The following is a 25,378-nucleotide window of genomic DNA, read 5'->3' on the forward strand; positions in this document are numbered from 1 at the left end:
GACGGGACGGATGACGTGGTAACTGGTTATCACGTCGTCTGTGATGCTGTTTCTTTGATCGAGCTCAGAACTCTGAAGAAACGAACGGCGATCGTCGCCTCTTCGCATTCTTCTCGCTCGCGACGGCGGTGTCGACGCTCTCTCCTCCACCTCGTATGGAGGCACCGCCGGCGGAGGAAAGGTCGCCATGGCGCTTCTCCGCCTACGGCAAGCTTCTCTTCTCTCCCGCGTCTTCTTCCTCGCATCTCCTCTCCAGCAATCCAAATTACGCGGTTTTCTCTCCGGCAGAGGCGATTCAAGCGTGAAATTCGACTCCTGGGGCTTTTTCTCCAGATGTATCTCGTCCTCTTCACAATCCCTTGATTTTGCTGAGATGATGGAAGCCATTGTTGGAGGCGTGGACGTGGAGGAAAGGCTGAGTCGGATGAAATTGGACTGGAGCCCTAATTTGGCGAGCAGGGTGATTCTCTCCCTGAGCGACAGCGGAGCTTCCGCCATTCCGTTCTTCACTTGGGCGGCGAAATCTCGCCCCGAGCTCGCTGCTGATCCCAAGCTCTGCAATCTGATCGTAGATAATCTGGGGCGATTGGAGGACTACGCGAGGATGACGGCCCTGTTGACGGAGCTCTCCCGCAGAGGCCACTCCGTAACGGACAAGGCCTTCGTCTTCCTCAAAAAACCCAACTCGGATTCCGTCAGAAGAGTTGCGGGGGCTCTGCGGGCGGCGGGCGGGTCCTGCCGGAGTTCGGGGGTCTTCTCTCTGATCAAGTTTCTCGCCGACGGGGGCGGCTTTGAGCTAGCTATCATGCTGATGGAGGAGATGGTCGCTCCCAGAGTTGCCTACTTCAACGCCCTGATCGCGGCGAAGTGCCGGAGAGGCGATTTCGATGACGCCCACCAACTGCTCGACGAAATGCGCCTGAGCTTCGGCTGTGATCCGACTGTCCAGTCCTTCAACTACTTGCTCGGAGCCATCTTCAAAAGACGCAATTTTGGGCGTGCCCGAGAGGTTTGGGCCTTGATGGAGGCCGCCGGCTGCGCCGCCGACGAGCTGACGTACGAGATGGGCATTGTCCATGCCTGCAGGGCCGGCAGGGAGGAGCTCGCCGGTGCAATTCTGGCGAGGATGGTGGCCGCCGGAGTCCGGCCGCGGCTGACCGTGCATGCCGCCTTCATCAAAAGCTTCTTCTGGTCAGGGAGGCTGGACGAGGCTCGGCGCTACGTCGGCGCATGGCGGCGGCTCGACCCATGCGCCACCAACACGAATTACAGTTTGCTGGCTAGTCTTCTAAGAGTCAACGGCCAGCTCGCGGAGGCGGCGGAGCTCCTGCATGAGATGATGGCGGCGCACCTCCGGCCCAACTTCTCAGTCTATGTCAGGTTGGCCAAGGATTTGTACAGGGCCGGCCGCGGAGACCTCGCCGCGTCTCTCAAGCTCCACTTCTCGGAGCTCACTCGTCATTGTTCATCATCATCATCATCATCGTCATCATAATCCTTTGTGTTGGGTAAGGAAACACTTGCTGAAGCGTATTTGGATGCAACCTTAGCCATAAGATAGTGAGGATAATCAACGAACCAATTCAACAATATGAATATCTGATGCATTGTTGGCAGCATTGCCACTGCACCCTTCTCATCTCCATTTGTTCCAATGGAGAGAGAGAGAGAGAGAGAGAGAGAGAGATAGACAGACAGATAGACAGACACACAGAGAGAGAGAGAGACATGACAGACGGGCAGACAGACACAGAGAGAGACACACAAGAGTCTTTTTTCAAAAGATCCTCAGAAGGAAGAAATCCAGTTGCAAGAAGAATAATGCAGTTGCAAGTACTGGGTCAACTCGATCTGATAATGTGGGGCTGGGGGTTCGACGCATTCCTTCTCTTTGTTACTGCACTAAGTTGGGAGAAGGAATGATACAGAGAGGAAGTTTTAGAAAGAGAGATCATATAAGACGAAAAGACACTAAGGGGATAAAGAATAAAGACATTTTCCTATGCCAAGCTGCATAAATTACATCTTAATATGTGACATAAATTCCCGGAGAGATAGCTTCAAGAGTAAAAATTTCAGCAGGAAGGGGGGGGGGGGGGGGGACGGGATGGATCTGATAAATGGGCATCATCATCAGCCTCTGCCTCTGCCCCTGAACCCGCCGCGGCCACCAAAGGGTCTCCGGCCACGCCCATACGGCCTTGCATTGCCCCCATTTACCATCCTCCCTTGGCCCTCTTCAATAGAGGCAGGACCGGGCGGCGGCGCGGCCTGTCGAGGTCCCTCATTTCCTGTCCATGGCGAAACGGCCTGTGGCAGCATTGCTGGATTTGGTGCGCCAAATTGAAACTGGAATGCCGGAAACGCAGGGTTGCCAGGGAATCCGGCAAGGCCTTGGCTCTGCATCTGTGGATTCGGCAGCATCCCTGGAAAACCCACAATTCCATGAGGCCAAAACGGATTGGGAAAGAAGCTCTGACCGCCGAAGGGTGCCATGCCCGCCGCCATCGGAGGCATCTGGAACTGGCCCATGGGAAATTGAGTGGGTGGCATAGCCACAGGAGCTTGAGCTTGCAGCAGTGGCTGCTGCTGTGGCCTCAGTGCAAATGGCTGCGGCTGCGGTGCAGCCGGGATGTGGGCTTGAAACTGGGGCAACGGCTGCGGCCGTGGCTGGGGGGGCCGCCTGTCCTCTGTGGCATGAACAGCCACCCTTGTCCGGTCAAAGGGCTTCTTCTGGATGAAGTGTGGCGGCTCAGAGTTTCGCTGCCGGGCCTTGGCTGGGCGGAGCGAGCGCCGGTACTCAGCCTCCTTCTCGTCATCGGAGAATTCGGCGTCCTCGTCCAGTTCCTCGTCATGCTCGCCGGAGGCGTCGTAGCCCTTCTTGTACAGAGAAGGCAAGTTGAGGACATGGCCAGCGAACTCGGTCGCAAAGGAGATGGCGGTGCCGGTAGTGAGGCCGGCGGGGATCTCGGTTGCCGAGTTGAAGCGGACAATGTAGTATGGGTTCTTCACGGGACCGAAGATCTCGTCCACGAAGCCCAGCGGGGAACGGGTTGACGACACCCATAGAATGGACCCCTCGTTTAGGGGGCTGTGCTGCTCTACGCCCTCCACGATCACTCTACAACCCACAATCTATGCATAGAAAACAAGAAAGGGGTGAGCAGGAGGTGTCTTGGCTCACATAAAACAACAGAAAATCTCAACCGATAGCTAAACCTGTTCAAAAGATTGATTTCTGAAACTATGGTCATAGATTTCTGACAGGGAAACCCAAAATACGACAAATCAAAATTGAGACGTGGGAGGATAATTATATGTCATATCATGAATACATCCGACAGAAACACATATTTACTGCAGTATCGATTTGTCGCTACTAAACCTAATTATTTTTTTTGAACAATGCTACTAAACCTAATAAATTATAAACAAGGCATGTGAATGAGTCTGCAAGATCTCACCGATGAAACAATGCCCACAGCAAATGTCTGGTGGTGCGGTTCCAAAGTCGCAATCACAGGTGGAACGGCCGGCAGATCCTGCGATGCCATTCATACAAAACAAGCCAAAGCCCCAATTTTTTAAGGATAAATTACAATAAAAAATATAATTTGAGAATGCAGTCTTGGATTTTGAGCGAGAGTTTAAACAAACTACAGCACACGAAAACTCACTTCGATCTCATTTTTTGACTTGATCGGACCCTTTGGCCCCGCCTGTTCTTCGTCACTGCTCATCAGAGCTTCTTCAAATTCCACATCCCCAATCTCCCCATCTTCCAAGTCCACAACCCCCTCACTCTTCTTCTTCTTCTTCTTCTTCTTCTTCTTATTCTCTCCACCAACATCCTTCTCCTCCTCTTCATCATCATCACCATCATCTTCATCATCATCATCATCATCTTCCTCTTCTTCTTCTTCCTCGCTGCTCGAAGAAGAAGAAGAAGACGAAGAGGAAGCAGGGTCATCCTCGTCTTCATCATCACCTTCATCGGCGTCTGAAAAGACCCCACCTTGCGAAATCCCTTCTCCCTTGCAATCACCATCAACTTTAGCATCAGAAGCGATCACCGGAGCTTCCCCCTCTCCGCAAATCTCCTCTCGGGGAGCATCAGAAATCCCCAATCTCGCAGTCACAACATACTCAGGAACAGCTTCCGTCCGTCCAGGGTCGGACCCGGCAGGCATCTCAGCGCCTCCGACCAGGCTAATCTTCCCGGACAGGGCTTCCGTCAAGCCCATCACCTCCGCGGCAGAAGACTCTTCTACTGCTACTTGTTCTTCTTCCTCTTGGAGTTGGAGCAGTCGTTCGAGGGCGTCTTTGGGGGGCATGGGGTCGGTGAGCCAGGCCTCGACGGGGCCGAAGCCGGGGGGGTAGAGGAGATAGGAGGAGGGGTCGTCGTCGGCGTCGTCGGAGGGGAGAAGGAGAAGAGGGTCGTCCTCAGAGAAGGACGAGGCGAAGGCCGGCCAGCCGCCCGCCATGGCTGCTGCTGCTGCGGGAGGCGGGAGAGAGAGGGGCGGTCTTCGCAGCGGCGGGCCCGGGCTCCATTTTAATGACGAGCGCGAAGAACCCTCTCCGATCACACCTCGGCTAGGGTTTTTAGGGTTTAAGCCCTCTCTCCCTCCGATCATCTTTCTCTCTCTCCTCCTCTCTTCTTGCGCCAGAAAAGGTAATTTTTTAAGCGAGAGATAATTGGATCGATCGGAGTGTCTCCCAGGTCGATCGATTCTCAATCTCCCCTTCTTCTATTCAGATCATTTAAGCTGTTGGATAGAACATGCATATATAGTGCAGGGACGCGGACGGGACAGTTTTTTCGTTCCAGGATGAAAAAATTCACTCACGCAAGGTTGGACAAAAATCGGTACGGAAATTCGTCCCGAGACTGTCCCGTCCGCATCCGCATCCGTGCACTGATTCTGGACGTCATATATGACGATCTTCGTCCCGTCCCATCCATCGACCACGTCCCGGACGATCCGGAGTAATACATGCATATGACTATGAGGAGAATGGTCCATGCCATGCCTGCTGGCGACGGGCAAACTAGACAGCTTCGTCATTGTCATCTGATGACAAGTTCTCCAGCAAGGGTTATCGATGACTGTTGTTGACGTGAATGATGACAAAGTTTAGGGACTCCGAAGATCGACGAACGCCATCTATGGGAATGATGACAAATTCTAGGGACTCCGAAGATGGACGAACATCATCGGTGTGAATGATGACAAAGTTTAGGGACTCCGAAGATGGATGAAGTAGATGTGGAAGACGTCATCATGATTTCATTACATGCTGTTCAACATTGAATTAGTCGGATGAGGAACTGCCAATGTGAAGAGCTCCTTGTTCTATGGGCTTGGACTGATTTTCTCACCTCCATTTGCATTCAATTTAACTAATCAATTTATTATCTAATAATTGGCATCTGGGCTACTAAAGTTATTAACTAGAACAATGCATGTACTCAGAGGGTCACATGCATAATATTAAAGGGGCAAAGGTGGATATCCTCTTACTTGATGGAATTTTTCTAAGGGTGGAACAAGCTCTCCACAAGGTACACCTCATGTGTTGTGTTTTAGATATACATTTGAAATTGATCATACTATGCATGTATGTTTGTGAGTTTATACTGCCTACGAAACTAACAAAACATACTTTCAATTTTTTTTATCATGGCTAAGGGAGAGGTTAACCATGGAGTGGTCACTTGTTGACTGAGCACATGTGTTGACCATAGTGTATGTGGAATTCAGAGGGTAAATTCATCAAAATCTGTACATTGACTTAATGTAAATGTCATTAAACCTTTAATATCTACCAACATTCTTTAATTTTATGTGTGTGACCCTCTAGGCCCATGTATTCAAACAATTAGTTGCATTCGCGGTCCAATAACATCTATTGACCAACCTTATTAATTAACTTGATTAACATACAAAATGATTGACCAAGAATTGTGATGGAGCAGGAGATCCCACTCCATCAAGGACGACGCCGAAGCCCATGCTGTCACCGGCTCGAGCCCCACCAGATCGGCATGCCTAGAGGAAGGTGAAGGTGCTTTCGTGATTTCAATTTTCAGGCCATATCTCCACGCACGGCCCTTCCTTTTCCTCGTTGAACCACTGTTTACATATGTTTTATTTTTGTTGTTTTAAAAAGGGGCCCCTATGCTAATGGGCTCCCTCTTATGGATCCCCTTTATTAGGGTCCATCCCCATCCCTATGTAAGGGGTGGAGAGGGTGACCTAATTTATCAGGTCGTTATTGAATTTTTGGAAAAAAGGAAGGGTCGTTCACGATCATGTGAGAGAAAGTAGAGGAAGAAGAAGGAGAAGGAGGAGAAGGGAGAAGAAAAGAAAGGAGAAGAGGGAGAGGGAGCAGCGCCGCTGCCACCACTGGGCGCCGCCGCCACCACTAGACGCGGCCACTGTCGCTTGCGACGCTGTCGGCCGTCGTCGCTGTTGCCGCCACCTGGATGCCGCCGCTGAGGCCGCCGCAGTCGCCCAAACCACCGGCGGAGGCTGCCGCTGCCGCTCACGACACCTCCGGCCATCGCCGCTACCGCCGTCGCCACCACTAGACATCATTGTCGCACCGTCGCACATGCCGTTCCCCGCGTCACCGCCGCACCGACCTGCCGCCTGTGTCATTTTTGGGCCACCACTGCGCGCTGCCTACGCCGCCGCCGCTACTGTCGGAAGGCACCGACGTCGTGCCGTCGCAGCGCCACCACAGCGCGCCGCCCGCGCCGCTGCTCTCGACGCTGTCGCCCCCCCCCCCCCACATCGTTCCGCAGCCCGCTCAGCGGCTTGCGCCGCCGCACACGAAGGCATCGTCATCGGTTGCACAGTCACTGCCACTTGCGGCGCTGGCCGTGCTGCCCCTTTGCAGCCACCTGCGTTGCCGTCGAGTCACCACCATCGCCCGCCGACCCCATGGCCACACCTCCGCCTCGCCTCCTTCACTCTTGCGTCAAGACTCATGAGCTGCGTCACGCCGCCAATTGAGCGACGCCGTGCCTGTCTCCGGTACAGCTCCAGTGACTCCGCCCACCGGTTCCTGCATCGACAAGTACCGTGACTTTGGGACGACGTCACCACAAAGGTACCTCGCTCCCCTCGCCCGCTCATTAATTTATCTTTTGCCGTATGTCTTTCGATTGCACTTCAACGCGCCCGGGTTAGAGTAGGTGAGAGGATAAACGGACACGAGAGAATCTACTGAGCGTCCTCCCTAGGTACAGGCCGAGCCCACTCGTTACATGAGGGTACCCCACGGACTCAGTCTGTTCGGTATCGTAGACACCATTGTCGCTCTAACGAGAGTCAGGAGGTCACCGTCACCGTCATCGGTTTCCCACCCCAGAGCACGGAGCTTGGCAAACCCCACGAGTTGGGGCCTGCACGTACATCTGCCTAGGAGCCTTTGCATCACGTAGTTGCATCTCCGTGGATCCATACCAAACCGGACAAGGTACGGCATCAACTTCGTATCCGAGCATCATCTTGATACCCGTCCGGACGACGTCTCCGACGACGTCCAGCATCAAATTGACTTAACCTGATCGATAGGTTAAGTTTCTAGACTATGGGATGCCAAGTTACACTTAGAGCTTGAGAGTGGAGCAGAAGCGATAAAGCAATGCTAATCAATGTTATTCAGTGGATAAAAAAGGTTCAACGACATTCAAGAGCAAGAATTCATCTTCATGTTATGGAGCCAATTAGTGTTCATTGTCCCGATATCCATCCGATATCCGGTATCGGACAACCGATATCCGGAAAAAAATGGGACGGTTCCGGATATCAGATATCGAATATCGGGCGATATCCGTCTATCAGGGGTTAGACGGATATCAGTACCGGATATCGAGGGGTGAGGACGAAGATGGTATCGGATACCGGATATCCGATATCCGATACCGACCGATAAAATATTCATCCATCAGACATTATAATAGTTAGCTTAAATCACAATGGTAGATTTTGATATGTATTCAATGCCCGTTATTATATAGTGTGCATTTTTCTTTTTTTCTTCCATATGGGATAACAGGATTCAAAGTTAACGTAAACTCTGGATCCAGTTATCCCACATGGGAGATTTTAGAAACTTTTATTAGTATATATTAAATGAGGTCGATATATATTAAATATTAAAATAATAGCTATGCCTATAATCGTCATTTTAAGAGCGTTATATGTACATATTAATTTAATTATTACTATACGCATTCGAATAAATAGTAACAATTTTTTTTTATCTTTCCATATGGGGTAAAGGGATTCCGAGTTTAACACAAAACCAGAATCCCTTTATTCCATATGGAAAAAATAAAAAAAGTAACCTGTAAATAATAACTTAGTTGTATGACTAAATAATAATTTCTTCTGGTGTCCCCCTTGCCAACGTTACCCCTGCGAAATATGAAATGTCAGCCGACCATAGTTTTAGGAGAGAGAAGCATGGTTTCATGTGCTTCTCATATTTTTAGAGAGCGAGACATGAAAAGCTAGAGAGAGAACAAGAGAGAGAGAGAGGGAGAGGGATAGAGCGAGAATGAGAGAGAGAGAGAGGGAGAGGGATAGAGCGAGAACGAGAGAGAGAGAGAGGGAGAGGGAGAGAGAGGGAGAGGGATAGAGCGAGAAAGAGAGAGAGAGAGGGAGAGAGACTGAATGGGTGAAAGAGAGAGATAAATAATTCGATGCGGATATCGAATTATCTCCGTCCCCTTGAGACGGAGACGGATGCCTGTATCGGACGGATACCGGTATCAGATATTGGCACTGTAGCAACCGATATCCGATACCGATATCCGGTATCTGGATATCGAAAAAATGGATACCGGAAAATTCATTTCCGGTATCCGGTTCAGCATCAGTCCCGATACCGGCATCGGGACGGGCGAACACTAGAGCCAATGAATCTTCATGTTACGAAGTCAATGAATCTGAATGTCAAGAAGACAATGGAGATGATGACTAAGAGAAGTTTGAAATTAGTGTCCAAACTCTCTCATAGAACATTTATCATTATTAGTTATCATATTAGTATAATCCATAATCCATGCAAGACTTCTGAATGATTTATGACATGGCCAGTTGTCAAACCTAATCTGTCGTTGATTTAATACTTGTGTGTAATGGGGATCATTGGAAAATGTCTTGTCCCATATTTTTAAAACCCTGGCCAAGGAATTGATGCATTTGATTTTTTGAGCCAATATCCTCTTATGCCGAGAGTAATCACCCATTTTATATTTCTTGTTATCTCCAAGTCGACATACCTTTGAATCCGATGGTTTTAAACTCACACATCTTAATCAAAACTTGGCCGTCCATACATAATATGTCCTTGGTTGCGCAGATCAATATACCACTTATACAATTGTGGCATGTAACAACCTTATTGATGTTTAGATACAATATCATTAAGGGATTCATACAGATCAGTTAAGTGAAATGTTTCTTTAAAGAGCACCCAATGTATGTTCTTAGTGTCTCCATGGTAATGATCACATGATTTCTTATCAAATAGTGCTATTCTATCTAGATAACTCAATATATGTCTCCAGTATCCAACAAATAGGAGTATTTAGAATACACGCTTGAATACTGGTGATCACTATATTAAGAATTCATCATAATTCATTGCTAGAATTCAGGGACTCCATTATAAACTTAAAGAATGAATTATTAACTATAATAAATCATGTAAGTGTGATTGGCTTGACAATCTCATAGTATCTGTTATGAATTTTCATTGATAATTGAGTTAATCAATACAATTTATATGACCTGGACTCTAAAAATATGGTTAGGTGGTGTGGACAAATGTTGTCTCCACAATAAAAAAAGATTACAGAATTAATAGCTTTTAAAATGGTGATTTGGGGATGCAAGGATATATTTTATGAGATAACAAACATGGTGAGATAAGAAGGATGATACACATGGATAGATATATGTAATGATTAATGTATACAATGAAACAATGGTGGTGGGTGATACAAATAAGCTACGGATATGGACGGATGGATTGTTTTTAAATAAAAAATTCAATCAATCACAGATGGATATATTTTGAGAAGAATATGATAGCATTAGTACAAGAGCTAACCATAGATCCTAATTACTCCCCCAAGATAAAGTGATTTAAGATAACAAGATGACCCATCTACTTCTCTTTTGCCTTCAAAATTCAATAAATGCTTTTGATGGATCATTATTGAAATAAAATTTCGGGTAATAATATATCGCTCTTACTTGAATTTTATTTTGTAAATCCTTGACTTATAAAAAAGTTTGACTATGTATGGTTATCTCCATAGGGAACACATAGTAGAATTTAAATGATTTTTTAGATGGTTATTATGGGATGAAAATATATATTTTATGAACTAAGAAATATTTTGTGATGAGAGGGATGAGAAGGACAATTTTTTTATAATTATTGAGTACAAATGTTTATAAAAATTGAATAAGAAGTCATCGTGAATATAGAAGATAGGTCATACAAATTAAACAATATGGATGGATGTGATGAATTGATGTAGATGAATGGATGCGGATGGATCTGACATGTTGATGTGGATGGTTGTAGATGGATGGATGTTGATGAATGTGATGAAATGAAGTAGATGGATATATATTGAAAAGAACATGATAGCACAAGTACAAATGTATTCACTATATATTGCCAAGATTAAGGAAATTTGTGACAAACATTGGATCCCTCCACTTGTCTTTCAACTTTGTTCTTAAATTAATGATTACCACCAATAAACTTGATGGCATTTAATACTCATTTTTTTGCTCAATCTGCCAAAGTACGAGTAATTCATCAATGCTTTTATATTGATAAATGGATCTATTTATATATCAGAGGGTAGGATATATAAAGGATAGATAAAAAAGCTACCCTCAAAATATTAACTAAAAAGTCATTCTCGATTATTATATATGGAAATTTGAAGTTAAACCATTATCAACCTTCCAATTTTATCTCTGTATTGATTGACGTGTTGGATCACTTGCATGCCAAAATTTTCAGAAACATGAATAAACGAAGGAAACTTGGATGGCAAAAATCAGCATAACACAAATAGTAAACAAAAATCCAATTTAAAACCACACAAAACATTAAAGTTGGACTACTTTTTTGGAATTTTCTGACATTGAATTCAAATAGATATTTCTTTTTAAAATCAGATTACATTTTTTGAATGAAATTTAATGTGCATTAAAAATATTTTCCTTAAAAATAGGATTTCACAAAATTCCATACAAAATATTTTGGCTTAAAACGATTTTCTTTACTAGTATGATGTTAGAAAATTCCACTAAATGCCACAAAATACAACAAAATCAAAGTATCATTCAAAAAACAGATTTAGTCATTTTCGTTTGATAAAATACAAATACGATCATTCTAAATCACACAAACCATAAAATTTATAAGAAAAATCTAAAAATTGATGTGTTATAAATACCATTAGCTTGTCTCCTTTTCTTTCAGCTCATCATACAATTTAGAATGAAACTTTTCAAGATGCCTCTAAGGTACATTACTACTATTAACATTGTTCTGTTTGATAGTGAATAGACAACTAGTACTGTAGTTTTTACAAATGTTTCACATGAATTTTGATGGAAATATGTGGCTCACAAGCCAGTCACACATTCCATATCTCGTTCCACATTCATTATTAGAACATATTTATTACAGTACATGTGTGATGATTATAATGAAATCCATGAATACATGATCATACTTAGTGAATTGTGATGAGATTGTAATACATAGATCACTAGTCTTTAAACATGTGTTCTAAATGTTCATATCCGTTGGATACTCGAGAAGGAAATCAAAGTATCCAAATAGAATAATACTATCTAACTTCACTCATATGATGAGTATGGTCGTTCTTGTGCCCATTAGTGTGGATATACTAAGATAGATAGTGCATATTTTTAGAGGAAAGAGCTCACTGAATTGATCCATACAAATCCCTAAATGGTATTATACCAAACTGTCAATCAGGTCGATTTATGTTACGATTGTGTTAGTGGTCCTTAAAACTAAGGCACCAAAGATGTCTTGTAGACATATAGTTGTACTTTGATTATGACCTACGAGTCTCTAATCATGGGATTCTAAAAAGTCTTAGTTCAATGCATCAAGAATTTCACGAAGATGATTGAGTGGTCAAGATGGGATTGTTCATCCTTGGTAGAAGAGGTGACAACTCAAGGAAGATGATGCAATGAAGTCCTTGGTCAATGTAGCAAAATATCAGAGAAGATTTCTCCAATGATTTCCGAGCGCATCAGTAATGACTTAGATGAATGATTAGGGTTTGTCATTTGACCATAGCCTAAGTCCTCTTAGGAACATCAAGGGGATGATGGATTATACATACAAGATAACCGAAGATGAACATGTTCCATGAATGAATCGATACACACTCCTTTATATCTTCTAGAGCACGAGGTGTAGCTTGACACCCCACATGTTGGAGACTCAACCTATCGATCGGATTAAATCAATTCAACATTAACTTATATATATGCTGATATAGTGAATTATTTTGGAAGGCCAATAAAATTTATTACACCACTCAAGTTATTAACTAGACTAATACATGGGCCTAGAGGGTCACACACAAGTCTTTTTGGACGTTGGAAGGTATACTTAAGTTTTGGGGTTATGAAAAATATCCACTTAGTATAAATAGTGTAAGGCTGTAAATGAAATTCAACCAGGCCAGAATTTTTCAAGGGCCTTCCTCTTCTTTTGCCTTCCCCCACACCTCCTCTCCACTCCTGATGCAATTGGGACAACATAATGATGACGACACAGCGGGAACAGGACTCGTCAATAAAAAGTAGGAGATCCGACGTGCCGAGGACCGTGTGTATACTTATAGAAGCTGCACACATGAGCTGCTTCACACAATTCATTTGAGGATCAAAGGAATCATGGATGTGATCCATGCATAGTTTCTTCGTTTCATATTTTATCGATGTCGTTAGGATTTTGTTAAAGTCTTCTACTGCAGAATGTTTGATTTGTTCATCCATATCAAGGCCTGTAGAATCCAAAAATGATGATATAGTTAATTAATTTGGAAGGCCAATAAAGGCTAATCAGAAGATATACTTAAGTTTGGGGGGTTTTTTATGAAAAATACCTACTTAATATAAATAGATGAAGGCCTTGAACTAAATTCACCCATGCTAGAATTTTTCAAGGGCCTTCCCCTTCTTCTCCCTTCTCCCCACACCTCCATTTCATTCTTGATGGAATTGGGACGGCGTAACAACAACAACCGAGGTTGAATGGAGCTTGTTAATGTAAAGGAGGAGATAAGACATGCTAAGGATGTCATAGATACTTCTAGAGGCTACACACATGAGTAGCTCCACACAACTTGTTCGAAGATTGAAGGGATCACGGATGCAATCTGTGCCGAGGTGATTCATTTCTATGTTTTGTTGATGCCGTTACAATTTGTTAAAGTCTTCTACTGTGTATCATTTTAAGTTCTTCATTCAGATCAAAGACTCTCGAACCCAACAAGTTTTTCAGCCTAGAAAATTCAAAGTGCTTTAACCCGTGACACCAATTTGATCACATTTTCTTTTGATGCTTTGAGAGTGATTGTCATTCATCTCAAGATTGTAATACAATTCTGATGAATTTGGTAGGGGGAGAATCACCTAGATCCATCCTAAAAACTTAGTGTCATCATAACAATAAATTCTAATTCAAAATTTCAATGGTCTCACAAACAGAATGTATTTAGAACTCAACATCAATGTTTTTTAAGCCAATAGCATAAATAAGGAAAATTCATTGAGAAAAGCTGTAAATGAATCAACTTAAATAAGTCATAATTTATTTTAGAACATGGACCAAATGTCACAAAGAAGTAATGAAATAAAACTGGATAATCACTCATCGTCATTTAAGAAAAAAATAAATGCATAAAATAATTGTAGTAAAAAATGATAATGGCATTAAAGAATCATATCGTGGTTATGTTTATGCAAATGATGCAAGTGTCTAAAAACAAAATACAGTTAGATAATTTACCGTTGCCTTTTTAAAATAAATCAAATGCATAAAATAAAAATTTAAAGAAATGTGTTAAAACAAAACAAATGCATAAAAATCATGAATGGAGTCACAATGAACTAAATTACCATAAAATTTATAAAATAAAGAAAATGCAGGAAAAATCACTAGAAGAATCACACTAAAATAGATCACCGTCCAATTAAAAAATGAAAATAATGCCAAATAATGCAAAAATAATGTAATATTTTCAGATGGAGAAAATGAATGAACATTATTAAAAGAATAACACAAATAACTCTCTGCCGTTATTTTAAATTAACATATAAAAACCACCGATATTAGAAAATGGATCAAATTCTGCGTGTTATTATTAACTAACACACATAGTTTAAGGAGGCTGATGATGTGATTTTTGTTTTCATGGTGAGAATGTACTATGGGGTATTTTTTTACAGACATATGGAGTTCATGCTCATAAAAATCTAGATATATATTTATAAGGGGTATTATGCTTTTCAATTCTAAAGAAGAAAATAAACTCAAAGAGACTGTTACTTCATACTTGACCGTTGAACTGAGCAATTTGATTGAAAAACATTTTCACATTAGTATTTGGGCTTGTTTGCATTGCAATTAATAACATACGTAGATGGTAACTAATATTTGGATATTCCATGACTTATTAATTCTATCATCTTTATTGAGTCTCACCAAGTTTCCTGAAAAAAATAATTTGTTAGTCTTCTCTATCAGATTACCATGCCTAAGTGAGTACTACAAAATAAATCATGAAATGGATTAGATGCTCATGGAAAAGTAATCATGATTTAACTTTGGTTCCCAACGATGTATGTTTATTGATCAGTTGACCTTGCATTATTGCTTTCAATAGGCAGACTATCATTTTCTTGAAATCAATCAAATACAGAAAGTAAAATCATTTATTCAAAAGTTTAAAAGAACTCACTACTGATTTTCATGATATGAAGTAAAAGAATAGGAAAAAAATATACTAAAAGAATTCAAAAGTCACTATCGATACTTTAAAATATCCTAGGCACTTCAATAATTCAACAAAGGAGTCTGGATGAGGTTTTGTTGCAGAAGGGATGGAATAGTGGCGATAGGACAAGCTTGAGCTGCCACATCTGCTCCACTCCAGACATTGGGGCAGGGTGAATACTCAACGGGTTGTATAAAGAGTTGTTGGAAAATTTGGACCACACCACACAACGACTGCACAACGGCCCAACGGCCACGATTGTACCATTCCTAACCCTACATGGGCCCGCATTCCGTGCTCCACGTCATCAACCTTATCAATATCCCCTTAAATTAACACAACTGGAAAGGCCTTCTTATTCCAAAAGATTTGGCTGAAAGATCACACTCAATGTTTATTAATTTTCAATATAATTCTAAAATCACCTAATTACTCCGAGATATGACTTTACTCCAAATGGGCTTCATGCCTTCAGGCCCATGTCTTCAGCTGGGCCCTCTACTCTCTTTTGTCTAATTCTATTTTAGCAGGAAACCAGAGGAGATATCAGATATGGGATGGACACCGTCGATGGTTATACCTCATCTCATCTCTCTCTCTCCCCCTATCTGTAGCTTCTCAAGTTTTTCTCTTTCATGGAGGGGAGAAGGGGATTGTAAATAACCAAGTATCAAGAACAATTCGTTGTTGGTCCGCTTCTGCGATGCAGCTCTCCTCCTTAGCCGGCGGGGGGGAGCCCAATTGCGCCGCCCGAGCCTACCGCCCGAGGCGGAGCTCGCCGGAGACATGCCGGCCAATTCTCCGCCCCTTCCCCCGCCGCCGCCCCTCTTCCGCCGCCGCGAGCGCCGCCGGCGCTTCTCTAGCGCCGCCCCCTCCCGTCGCCGAGCGGCGAGACCTCTCGAGAGAGCTCGACGTGGCCGTCCGAGCGGTGCACATGGCGTGCTCTCTCTGCCAGGTTATCCAGCAGTCGCTACTCCGACGCGGCGCCGCCCACGTCGCCGCCAAGCCCGACGACTCCCCCGTCACCGTCGCAGGTCCTTAGCCGATTCTATCCTTCTGGGTTCCTTCCCGAGACGGCAAAGGCGGCGCCTTTGGCCAGCGCTCTGACGACGCGTGTCTTGTTTGAGGGCAGATTGGGGCGTGCAGGCGGCGGTGAGCTGGGTCTTGGCGGAGAACTTCCCCGGCGAGCGGCTCTCGATAACGGCGGAGGAGGACGCCGCCGCGCTGGCCTCCCCCGCCAACGCTGCCGTGCTGGACGCCATCGTCGCCGCCGTCAACGGGTCCTTGTCGGCCGCCGCCGGGCACGGGCTTGCGGCGCCGCCGCGCGGGGGGCTCCGCCGCGGCGACGTGCTGGAGGCCATCGCGCGGTGCAGCGCGCCGGCGGCGGAAGGGGGCCGGCGGTGGGTTCTCGACCCGGTTGATGGGACGCTTGGGTTCGTTCGCGGAGACCAGTACGCGGTGGCGTTGGCGCTGATCGACGGCGGAGAGGCGGCGCTGGGCGTCCTGGGCTGCCCCAACTACCCGCTGCGGTCCCAGTGGCTGCGCCACCACCACCGCTTCTTCCGAGCCGCGGCTCGGCTCGCGCCGGCGCCGCCGCCGGGGAGCTGGCACAGCGGCTGCGTCATGTACGCGCTCCGCGGCGGCGGCGGCGCCTGGATGCAGCCGGTCGGCGGCGGCGCCGCCAGGCCCGTCCGCGTGTCCTCCGTGGACGAGCCCGCCGCCGCCACCTTCTGCGAGCCCGTCGAGACCGCCAACTCCTCCCACTCCTTCTCCGCCGGCCTCGCCCACCACGTCGGCCTCAGGTCTGCCTTGATCCTCCAATTATCGTCTCTTTTCTACCGTCACTCACGCCGATATTTGGGCCAACTTTCACCTCTTTTTCTTCGCCCCATTATTCCGTTTGTGTTTCTTTTCTCGAGTTGTTTAGCAATTGATTTTTCTAGAAGACGCACTTGTTTAACTCGCGTCGAGTTTGGGTTCAAGCTACAGCACTTGCCTTGGCGCATCGTTCTTGTTTTTTATTACGTCCAAGTTTAGCGCTTGTTTGTTAGTCGATTTTGAGTGATTGATGTTTGGAGCGAGGTTCTTGGCGTTCGTTGCATGGTGATGTTTATCGGGTTAACATAACAGATGAGATGTTTTGGGATTTGTTGAAGGAGTCGGCCGCTGAGGTTGTACAGCATGGTGAAGTACGCGGCGATTGCGAGAGGGGATGCGGAGGTGTTCATGAAGTTTGCCAGGAGCGGGTACAGGGAGAAGGTGTGGGATCACGCCGCCGGGGCCGTGATCGTGGAGGAGGCGGGCGGCGTGGTCACCGACGCCGGTGGGCGGCGGCTGGACTTCTCCGGCGGGCTGTTCCTCCGCGGGCTGGACCGCGGCATAGTCGCCTGCTCCGGCGGCGCCCTCCACCGGAAGATCATCGGCGCCGTCGACGCCAGCTGGGGCTCCTCCGAGCTCTGATCTTTTACCACTACAAAGAATAATTCTCATGTTCGAGCAACGCTCTAGTTGCCAAAGTTGTAAACCCCCCCTCTTTTTCTTTCTCCCTCTCTCTTTCCCTCTCTCCCTTTCCCTCTCTCTCTCTTTCATTCTCTCTCCCTCTTTCTCTATCTCCTTCCTCCCTCTCCTTTTTTCTCTTTCTCCCTCTCCTTCTCTCTCTCCCTCTTTCTCTATCTCCTTCCTCCCTCTCCTTTTTTCTCTTTCTCCCTCTCCTTCTCTCTCTCCCTCTTTCTCTATCTCCTTCCTCCCTCTCCTTTTTTCTCTTTCTCCCTCTCCTTCTCTCTCTCCCTCTTTCTCTATCTCCTTCTTTCTCCCCTTCTCTCTTTCTCTCTCCTTCTTTCTCCCCCTCTCTCTTTCTCTATCTCCTTCTTTCACCCCCTCTCTCTCTTTCTCTATCTCCTTCTTTCTCCCCCTCTCTCTCTTTCTCTATCTCCTTCTTTCTCCCCCTCTCTCTCTTTCGCTATCTCCTGATTTCTCCCTCTCTCTCTTTCGCTATCTCCTGATTTCTCCCTCTCTCTCTTTCTCTATCTCCTTCTTTCTCCCTCTCTCTCTCTCTCTCTCCTCCTCTATATCCTTCTTTCTCCCCCCCTCTCTTTTTCTCTATCTCCTGCTTTCTCCCTCTCTCTATCTCTTTCTCTATCTCCCACTTTCTTACTTTCTCTCTCTCTCTCTTTCACTCCGTCCTTTCTCACTTTTCTCCCTCTCTTTCTCAGTCTCCTTCTCTCTCTCTCTCTCTCTCTCTCTCTTTCTCCATCTCCTTTTCTTCTTCTATCTCCTTTCTCCTTTCTCTCTCTCTTCCTCTCTCTCTCTCCTCTCTCTCTCTCCGTCTCTTTTTCTTTTTCTATCTCCTTTCTCCCTCTCTCCCTCTCTCTTAGTCACTGACTCTCTCTCTCTCTGTGTCTCCTTTCTCCCTCTCTCCCTCTCTCTCAGTCACTGACTCTCTCTCTCTCTCCGTCTCCTTTCTCCCTCTCTCCCTCTCTCTCAGTCACTGACTCTCTCTCTCTCTCCGTCTCCTTTCTCCCTCTCTCCCTCTCTCTCACTCACTGACTCTCTCTCTCTCTCCGTCTCCTTTCTCCCTCTCTCCCTCTCTCTCACTCACTGACTCTCTCTCTCTCTCTCTCTCTCTGTCTCCTTTCTCCGATTCTCTCTCTCACTTTCTCAGCAGCCAGCACCTGTTACCATCTCTGTCTTCTCACCAGTACCAGGGATGTGGACTGGAGGAGAGAAACTTGTAGGGAATACCATAAATTACACATCAAGGGTCAATAAAAAGTGTGCATCTTCGAAACTTGAAAGTGTGTCATGAAATACTAGATTTGTGGCAGCAAGAGTCGCAGATTGATTGTCACTCTAGTTTGGCATCTTGCTCAAGGATATCCCTAAATGATGGATTAAATTTAAGCAGGGCATGAAATTATCGTAGGATTTATTGTGGTAGTCTTCAACCTCACTCCTAGATGGTGTGGAATAAATAGATGGATCACTGGGATGAACAGTGAAACATGAAAAGTAATCAGTATTTTCTCTATGCAAGAGATTCTTTCCTAATCAATCAATTAATTAATACCAGTACATAATTTCCGAGAAGTATCAGATGACTTGAGAGGTTTTACAGAGGGATTTTGGTTATATAAAGATATTAAAATTTGAAATCCTTTTCGAGTTCCATCTAAACTTTTACCTTATTCATGCCCAAAAATATCTTCATTGTGTGGCACATTTTCTTATCATTTATCACCATTCTATAAGTCTTCTTTTGAAAAAATAAGAAAAACAATTTTTTCCTCAAGAAAAATTATTCAAAATTCATTATTTAATCAAATTTCTCAAATTCTTGTTTCAACAACCAATACTCTTCTCTAGATAAAAAATGAAAGTTTGATATAATTTACGATAATAATTAATGAAAAATACACAACTATATTAAACTGTCACGCTGTCAAATCCCGAGCTAGGAACAATGCTCGAATTTGGCGTATGCCAGCCTCAGTGTTTGGAACAAAACACTAAGCAACCTTGATCTCTTGCAACAGAAGCATTCACAATAGCTTGAGTATGCATAGAAGGGGTTAGAGGAGAGGGTGGGGACGCATCCCCATTGGGAAATAGGATCATTGCATTAATATCATTAGGAGGTTACATCGTAGTCATGAGAATTACATGTGTAAAAACGAGGGATGACACCGTAGTAAAGAGACGAGGCGCAACGCGCCTTGGTAGTGTCGCTCTTGTGCTTTGAGGCCTACCGATCTGTGCGCGCATGCCCACCAGCCATGTCGTTACACGCCCACTAGCCATGTCGCTACACGCATGCCCCCCGGCCGGGGCCATGAGCCCGTGGGCCTGAGTATCACACACGCCATCCCAGCCTTGACGATCACAAATGCCACTGATACACGTGCTGACACTGACAACATGCATTTTAGTAGCTTAATATGGTCATATTTACATGTTTATTTGCAATGAATGAATCATATATGCATGTTATCAATCTTACAATGATTAAATTTATTATTACAAATATATTCTGAATTTTATTTATTTTTATGTATTTTTGGAGATTTTGTTGTTAGCAGATTCTGAAGAAAATAATTTTTGGAGTCGGAATATGATTTTTTGGAATTTTTGGTCATTAAACTTGGAAAAACATGATTTTTCCAAGTCAAAATATATATTTATTTGTATTTTTTGGACTTTTATTTTCTTTTGAATTTTCTGGCGCAGGTGACGTGGACCAATCAGAAAAAAGAGGTATTTTTTAGCAAAAAATGCATTTCATGGCCTGAGAAAGAGATGATTAAAATATAATTATTTCTCTCGCCTTTCTCTCTCCTTGGGATAGTCAATAATGACGGTCAGATGACATGGCAGCACTGCAGAGCTCCACGTGATCACATGAGGATACACATGACACATACATATCACATTTCTATTGGTTTAAAAGAGGAAATCGCTGAGGTGGTGCACATTGACGTGACGTGACATCAGTTTTGACAAAAAAGCTATTAAAAAATATATATTTAAATAATATACTATCATTACTCTTTTTTTGTTTTTTCCCAGGCGACACATAGCGCGATGAGAGCCACCGATCATGGATGACGACGAGGAATCTCATTCAATCATCACATTTAATGCCCAGAAGAGACAAAACCCTAACCAAATGACATGACAACAATGACGAGGATGAGGAGAGAGAAATATTTGAATTAAATTGACGACTAGAAATCATCCAAATTCCAGGCTTGATATCTGACGATCCAGAACTCAGATTGAGCTGAAAATTTAAGGGCAGCTTCATCTTTTCATCCTCTATCCATCCATTCATGGATCTATAAATTGAGCCTCCGATCTTTGTAAAAACATCTTTTAATCTCACTTCCTCCTAGAGAGTTTGATTGAAAGAAAGTGAAGTTTTGAAGGTCCACAAGTGTTCCTTGGTGTCGCTTGTGCTTGGGGAGGTTCAAGAGAGAAGTGGGGAGGTCGATTAGCAGCATGAAGACATAATGATCCCGACAGAATATCGGGATCTAAGGTTAGCCTTTTGCCTTACATTGAAACATTTCCAACACAATTAGTTAGTTTATCCATCTTCACCATCTATCACCCTCACCCATTACCATCCTCAATCTATTCCGTCATCGTCCCCTACCCAGACTCACCTTAACCTTCATTTCACGTGCTCTCTACACCGTGACGATCTCGACACACATCTCTCTTCTTCCTATTTCAACTAACATACATTACTATGTCTCTCATCTCTACCATTGGCTACCTCATTCTCGCTATCTTTATCAACGTATCCACTCGCGTTTACACCACTTACCATGCCGTTGTTACGCTTCCATTTTGCTCTCCTTCTCATCCATCTTAATCCAAAAATTAAACAAACCCTAATTAGCCCTTAATCATCTTATTATCTACTCTAATCACACATTCACTACCGTATACATAATTCCTCTCATCTTCATTTCACCTAATTGAGATCATACTTTCCCTAATATCCATTCCTTGTGGAGACGACCCATACTCATCACTAGCCAATTAAATTATTATGAGTATCAATTATAAATTTAATTGATTAAACTCAAATTTTCAAGGACATATTTTTTACCCAAACTTTGAGTTTATTAGACACCCATCACGCGCAGACCACGCAATGTCGCTGCATTCGGTGCCACAAACTACGCGATGCATGCCCAACGCTACCCATGGGGCGCCAAGCGCCGCGCGCGTGACGGCGGCCTGCGCGCCCAGCACGCACTGTCCTCTGATCCGCCGTGCTTTCGCACCGGGCACACACATCACAACGACGATGGCCTAAAAGATCAGTTCAGATGTTGCCGTCCGAAGGAGGTGTTGTGTCATCTCTCTGAACGACTTAGTCTCCAAATCGTGAGTCCAACACACAGACATCTCCCAACAGTTAGCACGCAGGCCTTTGTGCAGGAATGACGCATACTTTGGGTCCTTAGGCTAACTCAGAGTCATGATCATTCCATAAATATTTTTTGAAATTCCAAATCATGTGTCCGAAAGTATTCATCTATCTCATTCACCCTCCAACTTACTAATAAAAATAAATTAAGGTTAAAACATCGTTGAAGGCTCTATTTTTGCAACCAAAATCGTAAGAGTTTCTTAATCAGCACATAGTGAATAAGAGTCAGATCCATAACAGAAGATACAAGAATTCAGTTAAAAAATAAATTTGTATGATTTTAAGAAGTGTTAAAATTAAATCTAATTCCACTTGCGCAAAATAATGAAGAATAATTTGAAATTATTTTGGAATTTTTTCTGAAATAATTATTTTGACATAAATTAGAATTTGGGGAAATTCTTAAATAAGAAAATGAAAAAAAACAATTAAAACAATTAAATTAACATTTTGCAATGCTCTTAGCTGTAGTGGGCGACAATAGGTAGTCGTAGGGAATGGAGGGTGCGTGTTGAGCAAAAGGCTATCACAGATTTTATGGTCACCGCTGGATTGTAGCAGCAGTGGCTGGCATTTTGTGGGTGATGAATATGAGGTCATTGGCATGCATGTAGAAAAATGCAAGCAAGAGATTTTGTAGTGGTTTTGGGAGGAGCCACACAGACCTAGGATATTAATTTTGGGATGTGGTTGGTGGCATTTGATGAAATCAAATTTAGGGCAATAATTTGTCATTGTTCTTTGAGTTGATTAGTAGATAAACATTTATAAAAGAATTTTACAAGTTAGTCATGAGCACTGGTCGGCTTCGCATGGAACACATGTTAGGAATTTAATGTCTTTTTCATGGTGATTAGGGGATGAGAAAATATATTTATTGATTAAGAATATAGTGATATGACAGTGATGATAATTAAAGGTATATACATGGAATAATTATAGGGATATAAATGAATGGAATAAGTGGGTGCATGATAACACACGAATTATTGGGTTATTTATATGAAATTTACACATTTTTATCATTATGTGTGTGTGATATCAGTGTAGCTTGTCATTCCAAAAGGTTCCATTATGGCATCGCAGATTGCGATACCATAATGGCCATTCATTAACTGACATCATTTTTTTGTCCGAAAAGTTGACATGAACCAATAGAAAAAAACAGATTTAAATCATAATAATGAGGTGAAAATATCAAGATAATAAATAATAAAAATCCAATTCTTTTGAATTTGAGAAATAAAAGACTTTTGTTATTTACTGGAAAATTCTGGTTTAAATATGTCATTATTTGAACCAAAAATTAGGATAAAATATGCTGCTTAAGGTTTTTGGTTTATGCGACAATATGTATAATTTTCTTACAAGTACTGGGCGCAAGCGCGCAAGTTTGAAATCCACACGAAGCACATATTGAATAAGTGAATTGTAGTTTTACTTTATTTTTGTTAGTTTTTATATTTATTCAGGAATTAAATTTTACAATATACGTATACAAAGGCGAGAAAGTAATTGTCCCGATGAACCAAATTTATTCAGAATTTATAAATAATTTTAATAATAATTTATACTATAAAATATTAATAAATTCTAAATAAATATCTTTGTCGGCGCTTCGACAATGATAGGTGACAGTTGACTATGTGGACATGAGTGGGATAGAGCAGATGAAAGAGATACCACCACTAATTACAACATAGATGATGGTGGATATGATATAAATTATGTGGCTGTGAAGCCAATCGCACAAACACGTTTATTTAAGTTCATTCAAAGAAATATAGATTCTTCATTATTCTTGTGTGACGTTTAATAATAATTCAGATCTAACTATCTGAATATAACAACACTACATGTTGCTTCTTACATGATAAGTATGACTGATCCTATGATCGTTAGTGTCAAGACACTGAAAGATGATGGGTGCTCTTAGGAGAAAGAGTTCACTGAATTGATCTGTATAAATCCCCAAATGATATTGTACCTGAATGTCAATCACATTAATTCGTGTTATGGTTATAGAAGTGATATGTTGACTTGAGACTCCAAGGACATCTCGTGGATGGGCGACTATGTTATGACTATGGCTTACAAGTATCTGATCATGGGATTTAAATAAAGTATTTGCTCGGATAAACTAAGAAGTACATGGACGTGATTGAGTGGTCAAGACAAGATCATCTACCCTTAGTATTCAAGGAAATCAACTTAAGGAAGACAGTACAGATAAATCTCTAGACAGGGTAGTGAGGATATTGGATAAGGCTCTCCAATGGTTAAAATTACACGTGAGTATTAACTGAATGACATATTAGGGGTTTGGCAATTAATCATATCCTAAAGTCGTTCGGGAGTCTCATTCACACAAATGATTATACATGTATGGTAACCGGTTCCATGAGAGAGTTCAAAGACCATGATATATCTTCTAGACCATGAAATGTGGATTGGCACCTTACGGGATGGAACCATAGCCTATCGACTGGGTTGATTTGGCCCATGATTGATTAATCTATATGTTGATATTATTAATGAATAAGGATGGTAAGTAAATGCTATTTCACCCTTCAATTTATTAACTAGAACATTATGTGGGCCTAGAGCGTCACACACATAAGACAAAAAGGACATTCAAAAATATAATTTATAAATAAAGAATACATGAAAAATTCTTTAAGAAGATATACTTTATTATTCACAAGTTCTTCAAGAAGAAGTGGTGAAGAAGGAGAGGAGATCCAACAACCTTCAAGTTATGATAATACTTCTCGAGGCTGGGCACTTGAATGACTTAAAGAAGCTCTTAAGGAAGCAAGTCAAGGGTAGCAAAAGTTTCTAACCATATTTACATGTTTATTTGCATTCAATTGATTGTACATACCTATTATCAATGTTAAATAATTAAAAATATTTTTATAATAATATTTTTAATTTTATGCATTTTTACATATTTTTAGGAATTTTTCTGACTAGATATTCTGAAAGAAAAATTTCTTTTATTCAAAAGTTGGGTTTTCCTGAATTTCTGGGCATTAAATTTGGAAAGATATGACTGTTTTTACATATTTATTTATACTTTTTGGATCTTTATTTAATTTAATATGAATTTTAGAATATTTTTAAACCCTTTTAGAATAATTTAATATTTAGAATATTTTTGGATCTTTATTTAATTTTCACAATGCCACGTGTCACTATTTGATTTGTTGAATGGCGACCAATCAGCGGATAAGGTTGATGACTGATGTTAGCCAATCACTAAACCTAGTTAATGATTGGCTTCAACTAATAATTGATGTAAACGGTTATGTCATCATGATTAGCAATGCTATAATGGG

The 25,378-nt window shown here is 43.0% G+C and overlaps 3 protein-coding genes across 3 annotated transcripts; 2 read left to right on the forward strand and 1 right to left on the reverse strand.

Annotated features, from left to right (window-relative positions):
• The first annotated feature begins 22 nt into the window (after nt 1-22).
• Nucleotides 23-1,596, forward strand: LOC144704243 (uncharacterized). Its single transcript, XM_078576590.1, has 2 exons — nt 23-207; nt 289-1,596. Exons 1-2 carry the CDS (start codon nt 188-190, stop codon nt 1,493-1,495), a joined length of 1,227 nt encoding a protein of 408 aa, XP_078432716.1. The 5' UTR covers nt 23-187; the 3' UTR covers nt 1,496-1,596.
• Nucleotides 1,597-1,980: 384 nt separating this feature from the next.
• LOC144704242 (uncharacterized) lies at nt 1,981-4,627 on the reverse strand. The gene is made up of 3 exons (XM_078576589.1): nt 3,678-4,627; nt 3,465-3,542; nt 1,981-3,135 (listed from the first exon to the last, which is right to left on the reverse strand). The coding sequence occupies exons 1-3, from the start codon at nt 4,482-4,484 to the stop codon at nt 2,134-2,136; spliced, it is 1,887 nt and encodes a 628-aa protein (XP_078432715.1). The 5' UTR covers nt 4,485-4,627; the 3' UTR covers nt 1,981-2,133.
• An 11,010-nt stretch (nt 4,628-15,637) lies between these two features.
• Nucleotides 15,638-17,640, forward strand: HL (HAL2-like protein). The gene is made up of 3 exons (XM_078577594.1): nt 15,638-16,131; nt 16,230-16,899; nt 17,254-17,640. The coding sequence occupies exons 1-3, from the start codon at nt 15,801-15,803 to the stop codon at nt 17,555-17,557; spliced, it is 1,305 nt and encodes a 434-aa protein (XP_078433720.1). The 5' UTR covers nt 15,638-15,800; the 3' UTR covers nt 17,558-17,640.
• Nucleotides 17,641-25,378: the final 7,738 nt, after the last annotated feature.

Source organism: Wolffia australiana, chromosome 6 (genome assembly GCF_029677425.1).
Source record: "Wolffia australiana isolate 7733 chromosome 6, ASM2967742v1".
NCBI classification, from domain to species: domain Eukaryota; kingdom Viridiplantae; phylum Streptophyta; class Magnoliopsida; order Alismatales; family Araceae; genus Wolffia; species Wolffia australiana.